Below are 19284 nucleotides of genomic sequence, written 5' to 3' on the forward strand. Positions count from 1 at the left end.
GTATATTATGTCCACTGGGTGCCCCTTGTCCGCATGTTTATTAACCCCTTCAAAGAATTCTAATAGATTAGTTAGACGCGACTTCCCTCTGCAGAAACCATGCTGACTTTTGCCCAACAATTTGTGCTCTTCTACGTGCCTTGCAATTTTATTCTTTACTATTGTTTCTACTAATTTGCCTGGTACTGATGTTAGACTTATCGGTCTATAATTGCCAGGGTCTCCTCTAGAGCCTTTTTTAAATATTGGCGTTATATTGGCCGTCTTCCAGTCATTGGGTACCGAAGCGGATTTAAAGGATAGGTTACAAACCACTGTTAATAACTCCGCAATTTCACATTTGAGTTCTTTCAGAACCCTTGGGTGAATACCGTCTGGTCCTGGAGACTTGTTAGTATTCAGCTTATCAATTAACTCCAAAACCTCCTCTAATGTCACTTCAATCTGGGAGAGTTCCTCAGATTTGTCACCTAAAAAGGCTGGCTCAGATTTAGGAACCTCTGTAACATCCTCAGCCGTGAAGACTGAAGCAAAGAAATCATTTAATCGCTCCACAATGGCACTGTCTTCCTTGATCACTCCTTTTATATCTTTATCGTCCAAGGGCCCCACTGCTTTTTTAGCAGGCTTCCTGCTTCTAATGTATTTAAAAAACATTTTACTATCATTTTTTGAATTTTTGGCTAGCTGTTCCTCAAAATCTTTTTTGGCTTTTCTTACCACATTATGGCTACGTCTACACGTGCAGCCAACATCGAAATCGCTTATTTCGATGTTTCGACATCGAAATAGTCTATTTCGATGAATAACGTCTACACGTCCTCCAGGGCCGGCAACGTCGATGTTCAACTTCGACGTTGCTCAGCCCAACATCGAAATAGGCACAGCGAGGGAACGTCTACACGTCAAAGTAGCACACATCGAAATAGGGATGCCAGGCACAGCTGCAGACAGGGTCACAGGGCGGACTCAACAGCCAGCCGCTCCCTTAAAGGGCCCCTCCCAGACACAGTTGCACTAAACAACACAAGATACACAGAGCTGACAACTGGTTGCAGACCCTGTGCCTGCAGCATAGATCCCCAGCTGCCGCAGAAGCAGCCAGAAGCCCTGGGCTAAGGGCTGCTGCCCACGGTGACCATAGAGCCCCGCAGGGGCTGGAGAGAGAGCATCTCTCAACCCCCAAGCTGATGGCCACCATGGAGGACCCAGCAATTTCGACGTTGCAGGACGCGGATCGTCTACACGGTCCCTACTTCGACGTTGAACGTCGAAGTAGGGCGCTATTCCTATCTCCTCATGAGGTTAGCGACTTCGAAGTCTCGCCGCCTAACGTCGAAGTTAACTTCAAAATAGCGCCCGACGCGTGTAGACGTGACGGGCGCTATTTCGAAGTTGGTGCCGCTACTTTGAAGAAGCGTGCACGTGTAGACGCAGCCTATGACACTTAATTTGGGAGTGTTTGTGTTCCTTTCTATTTTCCTCACTAGGATTTGACTTCCACTTTTTAAAAGCTGCCCTTTTCTCTCTCACTGCCTTTTTAACATGGCTGTTAAGCCACGGTGGTTCTTTGTTAGGTCTCTTACTGTGTTTTTTTATTTGGGGTATACATTTAAGTTGGGCCTCTAGTATGGTGTCTTTAAACAGTTTCCATGCAGCTTCCAGGGATTTTAGTTTAGTTACTCTACCTTTTAGTTTCTGTTTAACTAGCTTCCTCATTTTAGTGTAATTCCCCTTTTTGAAATTAAATGCCGTAGTGTTTGACTGCTGCGGTGTTCTTCCCAACACAGGAATATTAAAAGTTTTTATATTGTGGTCACTATTTCCAAGCAGTCCAGTAACAGTTGCCTCTTGGACCAGATCCTGCGTTCCAGTCAGGACTAGATCGAGAATTGACTCTCCCCTTGTGGGTTGCTGTACTAGCTGCTCCAAGAAGTCATTTAAGGCATCAAGAAATTTAATCTCTGAATCCCGTCCTGAGGTGACATGTACCCAATCAATATGGGGATAATTGAAATCTCTTATTATTACTGTATTTTTTATTTTGATAGCTTCTCTAATCTCCCTTAACATTTCAGCATCACTATCACTGTCCTGGTTAGGTGGTCGGTAATATATTCCTAATGCCATATTCATATTAGAGGAATGAATTGTTATCCATAATGATTCTATGGAACATTTTGATTCCTTTAGGATTTTTGCTTCATTTGATTCTATATTATCCTTCACATATAGTACCACTCCGCCACCCGCACGACCTGTTCTGTCTTTCCGATATAATTTATATCCCGGTATGATAGTGTCCCACTGATTGTCCTCATTCCACCATGTTTCTGTGATGCCTATTATGTCAACTTCCTCCTTTGATATGAGGTACTCCAGTTCACCCAGTTTATTAGACAGACTCCTAGCATTTGTGTAAAAGCACTTTTAAAAAACTACCACTATTTATATGTCCGCCTTTCACAGACGCGTTGGATTTTTTTATATGCGATTGTTTCACATCTGATCTTGCCCATATATTATTTCCCACATTCCCTATCTGACTAACTTCTAGGGAATCCCTATCTATGGAGCCTCGTGTAAGAGAAGTCTCCATCCGATCCAGGTGCTCCCCCGCACCAATCGGCTTTCCCCCACCTCTTAGTTTAAAAACTGCTCTACGACCTTTTTAATGTTTAATGCCAGCAGTCTGGATCCACCTTGATTTAGGTGGAGCCCATCATTCCTGTATAGGCTCCCCCTACCCCAAAAGTGTCCCCAGTTCCTAATAAATCTAAACCCCTCTTCCCTACACCATCGTCTCATCCACGCATTGAGTCTCTGAAGTGCTGCCTGTCTATCTGGCCTCAGCGCGTGGAACTGGAAGCATTTCAGAGAATGCCACCATAGATGTTCTGGATTTCAGTCTCTTTCCTAGTAACCTAAATTTGGCCTCCAGAACATCTCTTCTACCCTTCCCTATGTCATTGGTACCGACATGTACCACGACCTCCAGCTCCTCCCCAGCACTGCCCATAAGTCTGTCTAGATGCCTCGAGAGATCTGCAACCTTCTCACCAGGCAGGCAAATCACCATACGGTTCTCCCGGTCATCACAAACCCAACTATCTATATTTCTAATGATCGAATCCCCCACTACTAAAACCTGCTTCTTCCTAACAGCTGGCGCTCCCTCCCCCGGAGAAGTATCCTCGGCGCGAGAGGATACAATAGCACCCTCTGGAAGGAGGGTCCCAACTATGGGATGGTTTCCCTCTGCTCCCATTGACTGCTCTCCTTCCCTGAGCCTTTCATCCTCCGTAACAGCATCAGGACTGTCAGATTGGAGGTGGGACAGCCCTACTATGTCCCGGAAAGTCTCATCAACAAACACCTCTGCCTTCCTTAGCTCCTCCAGTTCAGCCACCCTGGCCTCCAAAGCACATGCTCGGTATCTGAGGGCCAGGAGCTCCTTGCATCGAGCGCACACATACTCCACCCGCCCACAGGGTAGGTAGTCATACATATTGCACTCAACACAATAAACAGGATAGCCCCCACTCTGCTGCTGGGCTTCTGCCTCCATTTCCTACTCTAATTATATATGAGGGTTTAAATGTTTCAGATAGAGGTTGTTATAAAGGATTTAAGTTTAAGGGCAATAGAAGCCACTGGCTCCATCCAAGCTCTCCCTCTAAACTCCCCTCTCAAAACTCCCTCCTGTTAGCACTCACCTGGTTCGCAAGCACCCGGTCGCAAAGCTCCCTGGTTGCTCACTGGCGGGGTTTAAGTGCTCGGCCTCCCTGATAGCTCCTCCCTCTGCCTACAGCTCAGCCAATCAGCACACGGTGTTTCGATTCAAACCTAATCAAGACTCACAGCTTCCAAGTGCCTGCCTGAGCACACGGCCTTTCAAACAAACACTCAGCTCAGCACTCCAAACTCCAAACAAACAAACACACTCAAGCCCAGAACCCCAAAACACAAGCAGCCACTTATCCCAAGGTGCTTTAGTTTGCTCCTTCCTTCTCCTCCTCCAGGAGAGCCTCTCAAAACTCCCTCCTGTTAGTACTCACCCTGTTCGCAAGCACCCGGTCACAAAGCTCCCTGGTCGCTTACAATCATTTTTATTGAAGTCCGCTAGATGCTGTCCGGTATGTCTATATCTTTTCTGTTACAGGGGGGGGCCAGAATTGGACACAAAACTCTGGATGCAGCCTCACCAGTGACAAATAAGGGGAATAATCACATCCCTAGATCTCCTAGCAATGCTCTTACTAACTCACCCCAGTATACCATTAGCTTTCTTGGCTACCAGAGCACACTGTTGGCTCATGCCCAACTTCTCATCCCTTATAATCCCGAGGTCCTTTTCTGCAGAACTGCTGCTTTGCCCGTTGGTCCCCAACCTGTAGCAATACTTGGGATTCTTCCATCCAAATGCAAGACTCTGCACTTGTCCTTGTTGAACCTCATTAGATTTTTTGGGCCCAATCCACCAACTTATCTACATCACTCTGACCCCTATCCCTACCTTCCAATGTACCTCCCTGTCCCCCCAGCTTAGTGTCATCTGCAAATTTGCTGAGGGTGCAATCCATTCCCTCATCTAAATCATTGATACTGATGTTGAACAATACTGGCCCTAGAACAAATCTTTGGGGCACTCCACTTGAAAATGACCACCAACCAGACATCCAGACATTGATCACTACTTGTTGGGCCCAACTGTCTATCCACCTCACAGTCCATTTATCCAATTCATACTTCCTTAACTTGCAGGCAAGAATGTTGTATGAGACTCTGTCAAAAGCTTTGCAAAACTCAAGGTATGTTATATCCATTAACTTTGCCATATCCATAAAGCCAGTTTTATCACAATGGCCATATCTACACTAGCCAAAAACTTTGAAATTGCCATGCAAACAGCCATTTTGAAGTTTACTAATGAAGTGCTGAAATACATATTCAGCGCCTCATTAGCATGCGGGCGGCCGCAGCACTTCGAAATTGACGCAGCTCGCTCCCGCGTGGCTTGTCCAGATGGGGCTCCTTTTCAAAAGGACCCCGGCTACTTCGAAATCCCCTTATTCCTATGAGCAGATAGGAAAAAGGGGACTTCGAAGTAGCTGGGGTCCTTTCGAAAAGGAGCCCCGTCTGGACGAGCCGCGTGGCAGTGACCCGTGTCAATTTTGCAGTGCCGCAGCCACCCGCATGCTAATGAGGCGCTGAATATGTATTTCAGTGCTTCATTAGTAAACTTCCAAATGGCCATTTGCATGGCCATTTAGAAGCTTTTGGCTAGTGTAGACGTAGCCAATAGAAGCTAATCAGATTGGTCAGGCATGACTTGCTCTTCGTTGACTATTCCCGATCACTTTCCCCTCTTCCAAATGCTTCAAAATGGATTCCTTGAAGATGTCCTCCATGATTTTTCTGGGGACTGAGATGAGTCTATGGTCCCTGGCTTCTTGTTCTTTTCTTTTTTAGAGATGGGTACTATATTTGCCTTTTTCCATCTTTGGGACCTCTTCTGATCTCCACAAGTTTTCAAAGATAATAGCCAAAGGCTCTGAAATGACATTTGTCAATTCCCTCAGTACCTTTGGATACATTAAATCCAAACCCATGGATTTGTGTACATCTAGGTTTTCTAAATAGTTCTTAACCTTTTCTTTCCCCACCAAGGGCTGCCCACCTCCTTCCTCAGCACTGCCTAGTGCAGTAATCTGGAGCTAACCTTGTATGGGAAGACAGAGGCAAAAAAGCATTGAGTACTTCAGCTTTTCCCATATCATCTGTCATAAGGTTACCTCCCTCATCTAGTAAGGACTCCATGCCCTCCCTCGTCACCCTCTTATTGTTAACATGCCTATAGAAACCTTCATATTCCTTGCTAGCTGCAGTTCCAATTGTGCTTTTGCCTTCCTGATTACTGCCATAAGAACATAAGACTGTTCATTACTGGGTCAGACCATAGGTCCATCTAGACCAGCATCCCGTCTGCTGACAGTGGCCAGTGCCAGGTGCCCTAGAGGGTGTGGACCAAAGACGATGATCAAGTGACTTGTGTCCTGCCATCCATCTCCAGCCTCTGACAAACAGAGGCCAGGCACACCATTCCTACTCCCGGCTAATAGCCTTTTATGGACCTAACCTCCATGAATTTATCTAGCTCTTCTTTGAACTCTCTTGTAGTCCTAGCCTTCACAGCCTCCTCTGGCAAGGAGTTCCACAGGCTGACTGTGTGCTGTGTGCGTAGCCAGACAGCCAGCCCCCTCTCAGACCAGCATTGCTGGGAAAACAAGGGAGCCAAAACAACAGGGCACTTAACGTAAATTCCAGCACAGCCTTTGAAGCTGCGAGAAAGCACAGGTGTGCTGCTACAATGTGCCTCTGGGAACATATACAACGATTAGGCTCACAGCAGGCAGAGGAGCTGTGACAGACATGGCTCTTAGCCCCTACTGATGAGATGATGCACACACACTTACATTCCAGACGGGAAAGATATTTACCCTAATAAAAGTAATGTCCAGTAATCGAAACTTATTGTTTCTCTCCCTTGCAAGTGTAAACTACTCTTGCGAGATCTGGCGTCACCCAGACAGACCAGCCCCAATTTGGCATAAGAAAGGAGAAAGAGAATAAAGGAGTACAGAGGTATAAGTATGGGACCTACAGCACCATGATTTTTGAGTGCTTTTCACTATCTATCTGCTGGTCGGATAAGTGACAGCCTCCCAAGGCTTCTGCAGCTAAAAGGGTCCCTAAGCCTTGTCCCTTATTCGTCTTTCTGCGGAATTGAGTGACCGATCCTGGCTTGGCACCGCTGGAATCGAGAGATGCAAGGAGGGTAAGAAGCGCCCACACCTGATCTCCTATCTTTAGTGTACACATATTTTGAAATAGAGCTCTATACTTTGTTTTCTTTCTTTGGGATCGTGGCTTCAGTTTTGTAACTTGTTTGTGTGTGTAACATCTATACATTTAAATAAGTAGGCACTAGCAATTTTGTAACCACATGATTAGGATCTAGTTTAATAAATGTTGGTAACCGTTTGTGCATAAGCCTGACTTGTTTCCCTGGGTTACTGTAAAGCAGCCAACACAATTAAAGAACCTCAACCGTTTTGGCTATAAAGCCCAGCCATTAGGTGAGAGTACTAACAGCCTAGCGTTGAGTTGTGCCGCCTCCACGGGGCAAACTCTTGGGGCACCTGTCAGTCAATCCTGACTGCCCACCGCAAAGGGACAGTGAGTCCTAGTGGTTAAAGTCACAGGTGTGGAAAGGCTCTTAGTGCTGCCATTGGGGCACCTGTCAGTCAGTGTTGACTGCCCACTGCAAATGGGCTCTGAGCTCTAGAAGTTAAAGTCATGGGTGTTTAGGACCTTGGGGCATCCATCAGCCTAGTCCGGGCTGCCCACCGTGAAGGGACAGTGAGTCCTAGCAGTTAAAGTCATATGGTATAAAACAGGCATAGCTGGCACCTCACCAAACATCCTTGGCCATCGGCTAACAGTGTGGAAAAGAACTTTCTTTTATTAGTTTTAAACCTGCTACCCATTAATTTAATTTGGTGCCCCCTCCACTCCCGAGCAATATATTTATACTCCTCCTTGGTAATCCATCCAAGTTTTCACTTCTTACATGTGTAGGGAATGTGGCAGAAGGAATGCAGTGCTGCTGAAGGCTGGGAGGAATGAGTCTCCCAGAGGTCATCTGCATGAGAATGCAAAGGGCTGCAGGTGTGATACCTTTTCAGGCGAAGCCTAATGGGTAGCAAGTAAGCCATGAGATTTGGTCTATTGTAAACATGTAGTTGTAAAATAAACAATTTAAGCTGACACTTAATGTGGGAGTTGTGAGATCTCACCAATGCTCTGGGTTGTTGTGGGGGACAGGGCAGTCGCCTTAGCTGTGTAAGACATTGATTACACAGGGCTCCCTGGTTTAAAGCATTGTGAGGAAGAAGGGGAGGGGTTTTAGTTAAGACAGCTTGCTGTGTGCCTTGGCTCTGCCTATGCCTTGTCATATAGCCATAAGCCTGGCTAGATTAACCCTCCCCACCTGTTAAAAGATAGAGCTGGCTACTAGGGTGTTTGTGAAACCCCACACTAGAGATATCAAGAGCTGAAATCACAGAGTGGCAGCTGAGACCACACAGAGCTGAAATCACTGGGTTCTGCCTTAGGGCAGTCCCAAGCAGTGGGGTTAGGACTGGTGGACAACAGCAGGACCAGCAGGCAGCTGATAGGAGCGGCGGCGATGGCTGGTAGGAGTGGTGGTGAATGGCGGGAGGCCGGTAGGAGCAGTTGGTGGCGGAGGCAGGGGTAGACAACGGCAGGCAGCTGGTAGGAGCAGCGGTGGACAATGGTGACTGGCAGATGGCTGGTGACAGCAAGGGGAGGCTACAGACAAGTGGACAGCTAGTATTGCCCTGGTGATGTATCTGCGGGCTTTGAGTTTGGGACTGCACCGCAGAGGGTACACCCTGTAACTGTGTGTGGAAAAGGGCCAAGAGCCCCAGCAAGAGACTGGGTTCTACTGCATATGGGGATGGTATCTGGGTGAAGGGGGTTTGTCTCTTCTTTGCTGAGATATACTGCATCTGTTGCTGTAACCTTGGGGTAGGTTATGGTCATTAAACAAGCCATTTCTATCTCAGACTCTGTGCTTGCAAGGGGGGGAGAACCGCCTTACAGGCACCCAGCACGGGGATGAAATTGTCCCAGGCCACTGGGTGGGGGCTCGAGCCGGTTGGTTGTACCCTTGATAGGAAAACCCCACAAGAGTTGAACCCCGCCCTTCTGGCAGGCATCTGGCGTTAACAGAAGGGTTACACATGTGTACTTTTAGAGTGTAAGTTCAACAAGGATTTCTCTAGTAAGCCAAGCTGGTTGCCTACCATATTTGTTTTTCTTACTGCACTTTGGGACAGTTTGTTCCTGTGACTTCAATAAGGTTTCTTTAAAATATTGCCAGTCCTCCTGGACTCCTTTCCCAAGCATATTAGCTTCCCAGGGGATCCTACCCATCAGATCTCTGAGGGAGTCAAAGTCTGCTCTCCTGAAATCCAGGGTCTGAATTTTACTAGTCACCATTCTTCCTTTTGTCAGGATCCTGAAATCTAGCATCTCATGATTGCTGCAGCCCAGGTTGCCACCCACTTCTATCTGTCCTTATTTTTCCTCCCTGTTAATGAACAGTAGGTCAAACTGTGAATGGCCACTGGTCATTTCCTTCAGCACTGGTACCAGGAAGTTATCCCCAACATTCTCCAAAAACTTCCTGGATTGTCTTTGTGCTGCTGTATTGGTCTTCCAGCAGATGTCAGGGTGATTAAAGTCCTGCATGAGAACCTGGGTTTGTGATATGGACACTTCTCTTAATTGTCTGAAGAAAACCTTGTCTACCTCATCCATCTGATCTGGTGGTCTATAGCAGATACCAGCTACAATATCACCTCTGTTGCTTCCGCCTCTAAGCTTAACCCAAAGACTCTCAACCGGCATTTCTCCCTCCATATGCTGGAGCTCTGAGCAACCATACTGTTCTCTTATATACAGCACAACTACTTCTCCTCTTCTCCCCTGCTTGTCCTTCCTGAACAACTTTTACCCTTCCCCGGCCATGCTCCAGTCATTTTGTATCATTTGCAAACTTTGCTACCTCACTGTTCACCACTTTTTCCAGATCATTTATAAATATGTTGAAGAGCAATGGTCCCAATACAGACTCCTGAGAGATCCCTCTATTTACCTATCTCCATGGTTAAAATGACCATTTATTCCTACACTCTTTATCATCTTTTAACCAGATCTATGAAGGACCTTCTCCTCTTTCCCCACCCCCACTACCACCACCATTTTACCTCTGTTATTCCCATCTGGACATAAAAATTGGCTATTTTATGCATCATGCACCTGTACCAATGACCCATAGCTGGCATGACAAATTAGCTTTTGTAGCTTCTATCTTCCTGTCTTGGAGAGGAAAAAGTAGGAGACATGCAACGGGAATGCCTGAGCGAACTGTTTTGCTGTGGATGGGAGGCAGAATGGAAAGACCAGTACAGAGTTCAGCTCTCCCAACCCTGCAGATTTTGAAGTCAGATTGACGTAAAGCCAGTCAAGTTTGGGGTGGGTAGAAAGCCATGCCCAGCCTTTCTAATGTTACTGTTCAGCCTGCCCACAAGGAAATACATGGCTCCGTCTCTGCTTTCTTTTGGAATAATTTCTCTTCCTTTTACTTCTTCCACAGAGGGGAACATTTAGTCCTTTCACTTCAGTGGGCAAGATGGATACAGAAAGATCAAGACCCTATTTTTCTCAGTAGTCAGCAGTTTCTAGTATGTTGGCATTTAAACTGAGCAATATGTCTTCTATCAATACTTGTCAACTGAAGAAATCTTCCATATTTGGTCGCAAAATTGTAGTGAAGCTAACTTAAAAATCACAAAACAAAGCAGCAGAAATGTTGTTGGAGTACAGACTAACACGGCTACCTCTCTGTTACTATTAAAACTCACGGCCAATAGACGTGAGCAGAATTTATGCCACCAAAACATAAGCTTTGCTTTTATTTGACCGGTATTAAACATAAAATCATTGTAGGTGTTGCAGCGAGTGGCAGACCTGCTCCTCAACTCAACACACATAATTGTGCCATTGACAGGAGTGTTAATTATAAAATCGATGTGTTTATATAGCTTTGCTTACCCAGGTAGGGGTAAAGAGGGGAGGCTCTGTGATTCCAGAAGGGGCGTGGCCTTGGTCATAACGGGTGGGGCTGGAAGCAGCTAGTCCTCAATGCTACCTGAAGTGCACCACACTTCACACCCACAGCCCACAGCGTGACCCGGCATGTACTGTGTGGCATTCTGGCGGTGATTTATGGGCAGCAGCAGCTGTTAGGATCCCTGGGCCATTCTGAATAACTGGACCTCTGGGCAATTGGCTGCTTTGCCTGCTCCCATGTCGTGTCATTGGGCCTGAGTGTGGCACATGAGCCATGTTTGCATCATTTAATTAGTCATAAGAATTACTCTTTTCCTTTTAATTAACAAAGGATTTCAGGCTGAACATGGATGTGAAAACTGAGTAACATTCTTCTTCAGACTTTCAGCTCAATGCATATCTACCATCCATGCCCTCCAGGCCTGACGCTATTTGCTCTGTATAACGACCTCCTAACATACAAAATGCATTCATGCCTCTTTCATAACTAAGCCCTAGTGGGATGTCTGTTTTCTTCCCTACACTTGTTAGTAAATAATTGAATAGTTAATCCTTGGTTGGTCTCATATACCTGTACGTTCATTTCACATAGCTGTAAGCAAGGAAGTAAGATCAGTCCTTTACCAGGATTTCTGCACATTTCACTCTTTTTAGATTCAATTTTTCCTTTAAGTTTCCCTTAAGACTGGATTTTCAGAGGTCTCACCTCCAATAGGAATTGGAAGCCTAATTCCCTTACATGTCTTTGAAAATCCCAGTGTAAAATTGCATTTTACGCATGAGGTCTTCCATTGAAACTTGCTATACAGTAAACCCTCAATTTAACAGGCTAATGGTGAGGAAGGGTGTCCGTTAATGCTGAATGTCTGTTAAATCCAAATCTGAGGGACTGGAGACACCTTGCAAAGTGCACTAGGGAGCGCTCGCTCCATTCAACACCTGGGAGGAATGCAGAGGGCTTGGGAGAGAGAGCTGGGCAGCAGGCTCTTTGTACTGTTTACAAAGCAGAGCCTCTGGGCTCTCCTGCCATGAGCAGCTTATCACCCACCAAGGCTGGGCACTCCCGTGGAAAATAAATTTCCCTGGAGTGGGCATGCCTCTGCTCAGGGCCCTGGCTGGCAGGATGCCTGCCAGCTGTCTGGTCTGGGTACCCACCCAGCTGGAGGAGGCTCCTCCGGCCACGGTGGCCCCAGCTGGGGCAGCTCTGGTGGTTCCAGCTCCAGCAGCTCTTGTGAGTCGCTAGCATTTATTTGGGGTGGTGGGCTTGTCAGACAGCGTCTGTTATTTTTGAAATCCATTAAATCAAAGTCCGTTAACTTGAGGGTTTGCTGTATTTTCAAATGTCTGTCTATTTCCCCTTCAACCTACCACAGCTGTAGTGAGCACAATATACAGCCCCACTGCTACAAGTGTTGATACTTGTATAGGCCAAAAATCTCTCTGGTTCAGGGGTTCTCAAACTTCACTGCACAGCAACCTCCTTCTAACAACAAAAATTATTACACGACTCCAGGGGCAGGGGGAAGGGGCTGAAGCCTGAACCATCCAAAGCCAAAGTCCCAGAAAGCATAAGTCAGTTGTAAGCCACGTCTACACGTGCCGGCCACTTCGAAGTAGCCACACCAACTTTGAAATAGCACCCACCACGTCTACACCTGGCGAGCGCTATTTCACAGTTGAAATCGACATAAGGCGGCGGGACGTCGAAGTCGCTATCCCCATCAGGACATTGAACATCGAAGTAGGGCACGTGTAGACGATCCGTGTCCCGCAACATCGAAATAGCGGGGTCCGCCATGGTGGCCATCAGCTGAGGGGTTGAGAGATGCTCTCACCAGCCCCTGCAGGGCTCTATGGTCACCGTGTGCAGCAGCCCTTAGCCCAGGGCTTCTGGCTGCCATTGCTGCAGCTGGGGATCCATGCTGCATGCACAGGGTCTGCAACCAGTTGTCGGCTCTGTGGATCTTGTGCTGTTTAGTGCAAGTGTGTCTGGGAGAGGCCCTTTAAGGGAGTGGCTTGCTGTTGCCCAGGAAGTGCTAGTCCAACCTGTGACCCTGTCTGCAGCTGTTCCTGGCACCCTTATTTTGATGTGGGCCACTTTGGTGTGTAGACGCTCCCCCGCAGTGTCTACTTCGATGTGGTGCTGCCCAACGTCGACGTTTAACATCGACGGCACCAGCCCTGCAGGATGTGTAGATGCTATTCATTGAAATAGCTTATTTCGATTTCGCTACATCGAAATAAGCTGTTTCGATGTAGCATACACGTGTAGATGTAGCTGTAGTGTCCTCCTTAAAATGGGGCTGTGGCCACTTTGGGGTCCCAAGCCACAGTATGAGACCCGCTGGTCTCTGATTCTGCTTTACTGTGCAATTAAAGATCACTGCTCTTGTAAATACTGACTTATCACATCCAGGAAACGTAGGTCTTAAAAACACATGATTTAGATTCAAAACACATTTCTCCTCACATGCAGCTACTGTATATGATACAGGAGTTGGAATTATTATACCAGTTTTCAGAATTCTGAAAACTAATGCACACCACACAGAACTGATGATAGATCCTCTAATATCAAAGGTCTTTTATTTCAGATAGTAGGGCTTGATCTTGCAAGATGCTAAGCATTCCACTCTGATTAAGAATGGGAGTTGGGAGTTGAGGGTACTTAGCACTAAAACAGGACAAACAACTGATTTTTCTATTTGATAGTCAAACCCAAACTCAAAAATGTATTTCAAATCCACAAAAAAAAGTTTGGTTTAGTTTCAGAAATAAAAACAAAAACAAAAAAACTTACAAAGTGTTTTGTTTGAAACAAAATGCATTGTTTTGTTTTATTGCCTATTTGGTTTGTTAGTTAAATATAACTAGAAACATCTAAAATTACTGAACTGAACTTTGAAATGAAATATTTCAGCTTTTGGAGAAAATTGGGGTTTATTTTTCCCTTTCACCAAAGCTACTCACCTAATTCAACTTCAATTCACAAACAGTTGTGGTTGACTCAAAACTGTGTTTTTCAGCAAATAGCCAGAGAAAAGTTAGCCAGTTCGCTTCAGTACCTTATTACATTTTGGTGCTTATAAAATACTGTGAATATGGGATTTGGTTCTCTTTTCTTTTACGTGGGGTTTAAAAGCAAACACTTACCCCAACTGCTGATCAATTCTTTCTGCTAGTTTTCTCATTCTTTCTTGACAAGATTTGAACAGATCAACCTCCTATAATTAAATGTCCAACTGTCAATGCTATGATTAATTTACATACATTGAAGCAAATTAAGGTAAACTTAAATATTGTGAAGAATAGATACATACACATCACATCTAACTGCCATTAGGAAGTGACAAATGTCCTTTCAGCCTTAGATATGATATTACTGTTCACCAGTCAAAAGAGGGAGCATTTAACTTCTGATTACCTCTTCCTCTGGGCTACAAAGCTGTATTTTAACACTGACACAACCAACATTAAAGGCTTTTATATAATATTAAGCACATCTGTAGATAGGGCCACCCATAGCAGCCAATTCTGCTTGACTTAAGCACTCTGGGGACAAGTCAGTCCTGAGCTTTAGACCATTAACGTACACTCCCTAATTTTTCACTCTCATTCCCAGCAGAAAAAAAAATTATGTTACCCTGGAGTCAAGCTTCAGAAAAATCTTGTTTCAGGGGGAAAACTGTTCAGGAATACTATTATAGCTTTCTTTCAAAGGTGTAATCACAGCAAGGCTGAAGTACAAGTGGCTTCAAAAACACAAACTCTAACAAATCTGTTACTATTTGAAACATGGTGTAGGTTGCAATTCTGAACTCTCTAGTCTTGAGGGTGTGCTGCCTTTTATTTTTGTCAACTTTCAGTGTAGCAGAGAGCCAGGGGGACAAGGAGAAGAGTGTCACCCATCCAAGCCCACATAACAAAAAGTTCCAAAATAATCTCAGTGTTCCTCATTGTCAGACTGGTTCCTCAGGGCCTCCCTATGGGCCACCTTGATAGCAGGAGTGTCTGGCTGCTCAAACACATTGGTCAGATGCTTTCCCACTGCACTCCAGCCTTGAGGGAATGTTTCCCCTTTGCTCTAATTTCTACTTTTTATATGACTCCTTTTTGATTTGGAGATCCTGCAAGATCTCATGGTAGTCTTTTACTGTACTTTACCGTACTTCCTCTCTTTCCTGTGCTATAGTATAGCTTGCTTTTGGGTTCTTAATAATGTCCCTTTAAAAAACTGCCAACTTTCTTCAGTTGTTTCTTCTCTCAGTCTTGCTTCCCATGGGACCTTACCTACGAGTTCTCTGAGTTTACCAAAATTTGCTTTCCTGAAATCCCTGTCTCTATTTTGCTGTCCTCTCTTTCACTATTTCTTAGAATCATGAGCTCTATGATTTCATGGTCACTTTCTCCCAAGCTACCATCCATTTTCAAATTCTCAACAAGTTCCTCCTTATTTGTCAAAATCAGATCTAGAACTGCTTCCCCTCCAGTAGATTTTTTCACCTTCTGAAATAAAAAATTGTCATCCAATCAGTCCAAGAACTTTCTGGATAGTCTGTGCCTTACTGTGCTTGTTTCCTAACACACGTCAGGATAGTTGAAGTCCCCCATCACCTGTGTTTTGTATGTTTTTATTAGTTGTTTAGAAAAAGCCTCATGAATCTCTTCTACCTAGCTAGGTGGTCTGTAGTAGACCCCTATTATGACCCTTGTTTTTTACTCCTTTTAACCTAACCCAGAGACTCTCAACATCTTTGTCTCCTGTATCCATCTCCACCTCAGTCCAAGTGTATACATTTTTAATATATAAGGCAATACCCCATCCCTGTTTACCCTGGCTTTCCTTTTTGAGTAAGTTGTAACCTTCTACACCAATATTCCAACCATGTGTATTATCCTACCAAGTCTCTGTAATACCAGTTGTGTCATGGTTGTGTTTATTTATTAGGACTTCAAGTTCTTCCTAATTATTACCCACATTTCTTGCATTTGTATATAGGCATCTAAGATACTGATTTCCTTTTGCCTCCCAGCTCTGCCTATTCCCTATTTTTTCTTTGCTGTTATAGCCCATGAACCCCCCCCCCCATGTCCAGCCCAACTCTCAGGTCTCCAGGGTTTTTACTTACTTGTATGAGGTTCTTTTCCACATCATCATGTACTAAGTCAATCCCCATACGTTTCTCACGATTATATAAGCATTCCAAGGCTACCTGCAAGCAAGCCAGAGTAAAATTTATATTGAATTCAGTATTGCTCTATGCACAGGAACTTCAATTTAGTGGTCAAGGGACTGATGAAGAGATTGGCAACAATGGCCTAATAAAGATGGAACAGAATTGTACTTCATACTTGGGGGTAATTGCATTGCATATAATGGATGCATGATTGTGATTCATACTTATCCCCGTTGGTGCTTAATTTCTAAGGGCAAACTGCAGTCATAATTTTGCCTAGCTATCAGCTGCATAATGACTTGATGGACCAGAACGAATCGCTATACATCAACATGTCTGAGATTTGGAGTAACTAGAATCTGAATCCAAGCATTGCATCTACAATTTCTTCTACACTGGGCCATATGAAACCTTCAGGTCAAACCTATTTACTACAAAAAGAATGATCTGTACATATGCAGGACAGCTAAATAGGAAGATGAGATTAGGGTCTAAACAATTTCCAGGCTCATCTCTACTATACATGCAGCGTTCACTTCTCTTAAACAACTAACAAATGAAATAGTATTAACCTTCTGTTCATGGGAAGAGTTTTGTTAAGCAATATTGCATAGTGTACGGACAGTCTTTGTCAAGCTAGTGAAGCTAACTGAATAGTTCTCTGAAGACATCCACGCAGTGTGCAGCAGCAGTTAGTAAAGCAAATAGGATGTTAGGAATTATTAAAAAAGGGATCGATAATAAGACAAAAGATATCATACTTCCCCTATATAAAACTATGGTACGCCCACATCTTGAGTACTGTGTGCAGATGTGGTCTCCTCACCTCAAAAAAGATATATTGGCATTAGAAAAGGTTCAGAAAAGGGCGACTAAGATGATTAGGGGCTTGGAATGGGTCCCATCTGGGGAGAGGCTAGAGAGACTGGGACTTTTCAGTTTGGAAAAGAGGCGATTGAGGGGCAATATGATAGAGGTATATAAAATCATGAATGGTGTGGAGAAAGTGAATATAGAAAAATTATTTACCTTTTCCCATAATACAAGAACTAGGGGACACCAAATGAAATTGATGGGTAGTAGGTTCAAAACTAATCAAAGGAAATTTTTCTTCACACAGCGCACAGTCAACCTGTGGAACTCCTTGCCGGAGGAGGCTGTGAAGGCCAGGAGTCTATTAGGGTTTAAAAACGAGCTCGATAAATTTTTGCAGGTTAGGTCCATAAATGGCTATTAGCCAGGGATAAAGTATGGTGCCCTAGCCTTCAGTACAAGGGCAGGAGACGGATGGCAGGAGATAAATCACTTGATCATTGTCTTCTGTTCTCCTTCTCTGGGGCACCTGGCATTGGCCACCGGTGGCAGATGGGATGCTGGGCTGGATGGACCTTTGGTCTGACCCAGTATGGCCATTCTTATGTTCTTATGTTCTAATGTGGGTGACTAAGTCTTAGATTGTTAAAATGTTTAGGCTCCTAACTTCCACTGAAATCAGAAGCTGAAATACATTAGATCTGGACCTGAAGCCATGAGCCTGAATTTTGATTTTTCGTTTGTACTTTTATCCAAGTTTCTTTGATAGAAATAACTTTCATACATAATATTCCACAAGTTTTTATAAATTATAACTCTAGACTTACGTTTTCAGTTTTTGCTAACATCCATTCCCAAACAGCAAAGTAAATCCAGGGTATTGCAACGTTTCTATTGAAACTAACTTGCACTAAGACATCTGAACTTCAAAATGCAATCTCTAAGCTGTGGTTTTGTAAAATAAGAGCTAGGCTTTGACATACCAACGCATTACATATTAAGCTAGATCTCCATTTATTTGCCTGGCCCTATAGTACTTTAGAGAGCAGTAGCTATCTCTAACTCACCTTCAGTGGCCTTTGTGCCTCATCAGCAGCACACTCCAGGCGTTTCTTGGATGCTTCTAGGGCATGAGTTTCTGTCAGTAGATGCTCTAGCTCATAGGTCAGCTCCGACCTCCAAAAATCAATGTCAGACAATCTCTGTCCTAGGCTCCTTCCACTCTTGTCCTGTGTTTGCTGGGTCAGCTGGTCTTTATCTTGCATCAGCCGCAAGGAATCAGCATTCAGACGGCCAGCCCAGTGTTGGCAGGATTCTGAGCCTTTGAAGTGAACTGTGTTTGCCCTATACCAGTCGTGGGGGGAGTAGCGAGCATATAAGGCAGATCGCACTGAGGGCAGTATAGTGGGTGGCCGTAAAGGGGCAGGGAGTTGCATATTCCCCTGCTCATCAGAGTGGGTGGGAACTGCAGACACTCTGTAAAACAGGCTGGGCCGCCATGAGTTGAGGTAGCGGTAACCTGGTAGGTAGTAAGACTGGTAACTGTCCTGAGTAGTGCTGGTGGAGACTGGTTCAGGGAATAAGTAGCTCTTCTTGGGGCCACAATAGGTGGCTGTCTGAGTGGTTCCAAGGAACTCCATCCTGCCCCTTACCTCCTGCACAGGCTGAAGTCCAAACGGTGCAGCCTGTGCTGCTTCAGAGACCAGAAAGGGATGGTTGTATTGGCTGGTTGGTGTTGCTTTATCCTCTGTGACTCAGTGACGTTGTCATAAAGCCTTACAGGACATCATTCTCTATAAAGGACCCTTGAGCATGCACAGGCTGATTTTCTTTAAAAACAACTAAACCTGCACTGAAGAAGCAAGTTGCTTTGAAAAATTATTAACTGCACAAAGTCCCAGTGTAGATGTGTGCTCAGGCTCCTGGAAACCTCTAGCTCGCACCAATCATACATAGAGCTTAACACAGCCTTACTGAATAGTTAGCTGTACAATTGAATAAGAGAACTGGCTAAGTGCAGACAATATAAAACTAAGTACAAACATCAGACTTTGCTTCTGTATGTGCATTTATGTGAGGTTTCTCTTTGTAAAGTGGAGAGCCCTCTCTCAAACCACCTTTTAACTATCTTATTCCTGCCTATTTACAAATGTTTAGTAAGAGCCCATACTGGAAATATGGTTTCCCCTTCCTCCTCCCTATTTTTTCTCTGTCTTACGTCTTAGTCTTTCTTAAACTCACTGCTCTGAGATTGCCATATACGGCTCATCCCCATTCAAAGAATTTTTCAGAGAAACTGACTATTTGTTTAAGTAGACACTTTTCACTCTCTTAAATAATGCTCCTTAAATTGCTGCATATTGTCCACAATTTTTGAAACAATGATCATGTCACATTTTTCTCCAGCATATGACACTGTTTAATTTTCAATTCTGGGGAAATATACCATATATGAGCATTATTTACACAATAGCATCTGCAAGTGTGTTGCTCATGCCTGGCAGGTACGATGTCATGAGGACGATGTTGTGACTAATACAGCAATTCCACAGCTTTATGGTCCTTGCACAGA

The 19284-nt window shown here is 44.6% G+C and overlaps 1 protein-coding gene across 1 annotated transcript in view; it reads right to left on the reverse strand.

The window, feature by feature from the left end:
* Positions 1-18352, reverse strand: part of TEKT5 (tektin 5) — a 93021-nt gene extending 74669 nt beyond the window's left edge. Inside the window, exons 1-3 of the mRNA XM_075011039.1 lie at positions 17780-18352; positions 15852-15935; positions 13876-13946 (exon numbers count right to left, since the gene is read on the reverse strand). Of these exons, the coding sequence (XP_074867140.1) occupies positions 13876-13946; positions 15852-15935; positions 17780-18352 (728 nt within the window). The remainder of the gene's footprint in view (positions 1-13875; positions 13947-15851; positions 15936-17779) is intronic.
* Between the last annotated feature and the right edge of the window lie 932 nt (positions 18353-19284).

The sequence above is a fragment of the Carettochelys insculpta genome, chromosome 16, assembly GCF_033958435.1.
Source record: "Carettochelys insculpta isolate YL-2023 chromosome 16, ASM3395843v1, whole genome shotgun sequence".
Classification (NCBI taxonomy): Eukaryota; Metazoa; Chordata; order Testudines; family Carettochelyidae; genus Carettochelys; species Carettochelys insculpta.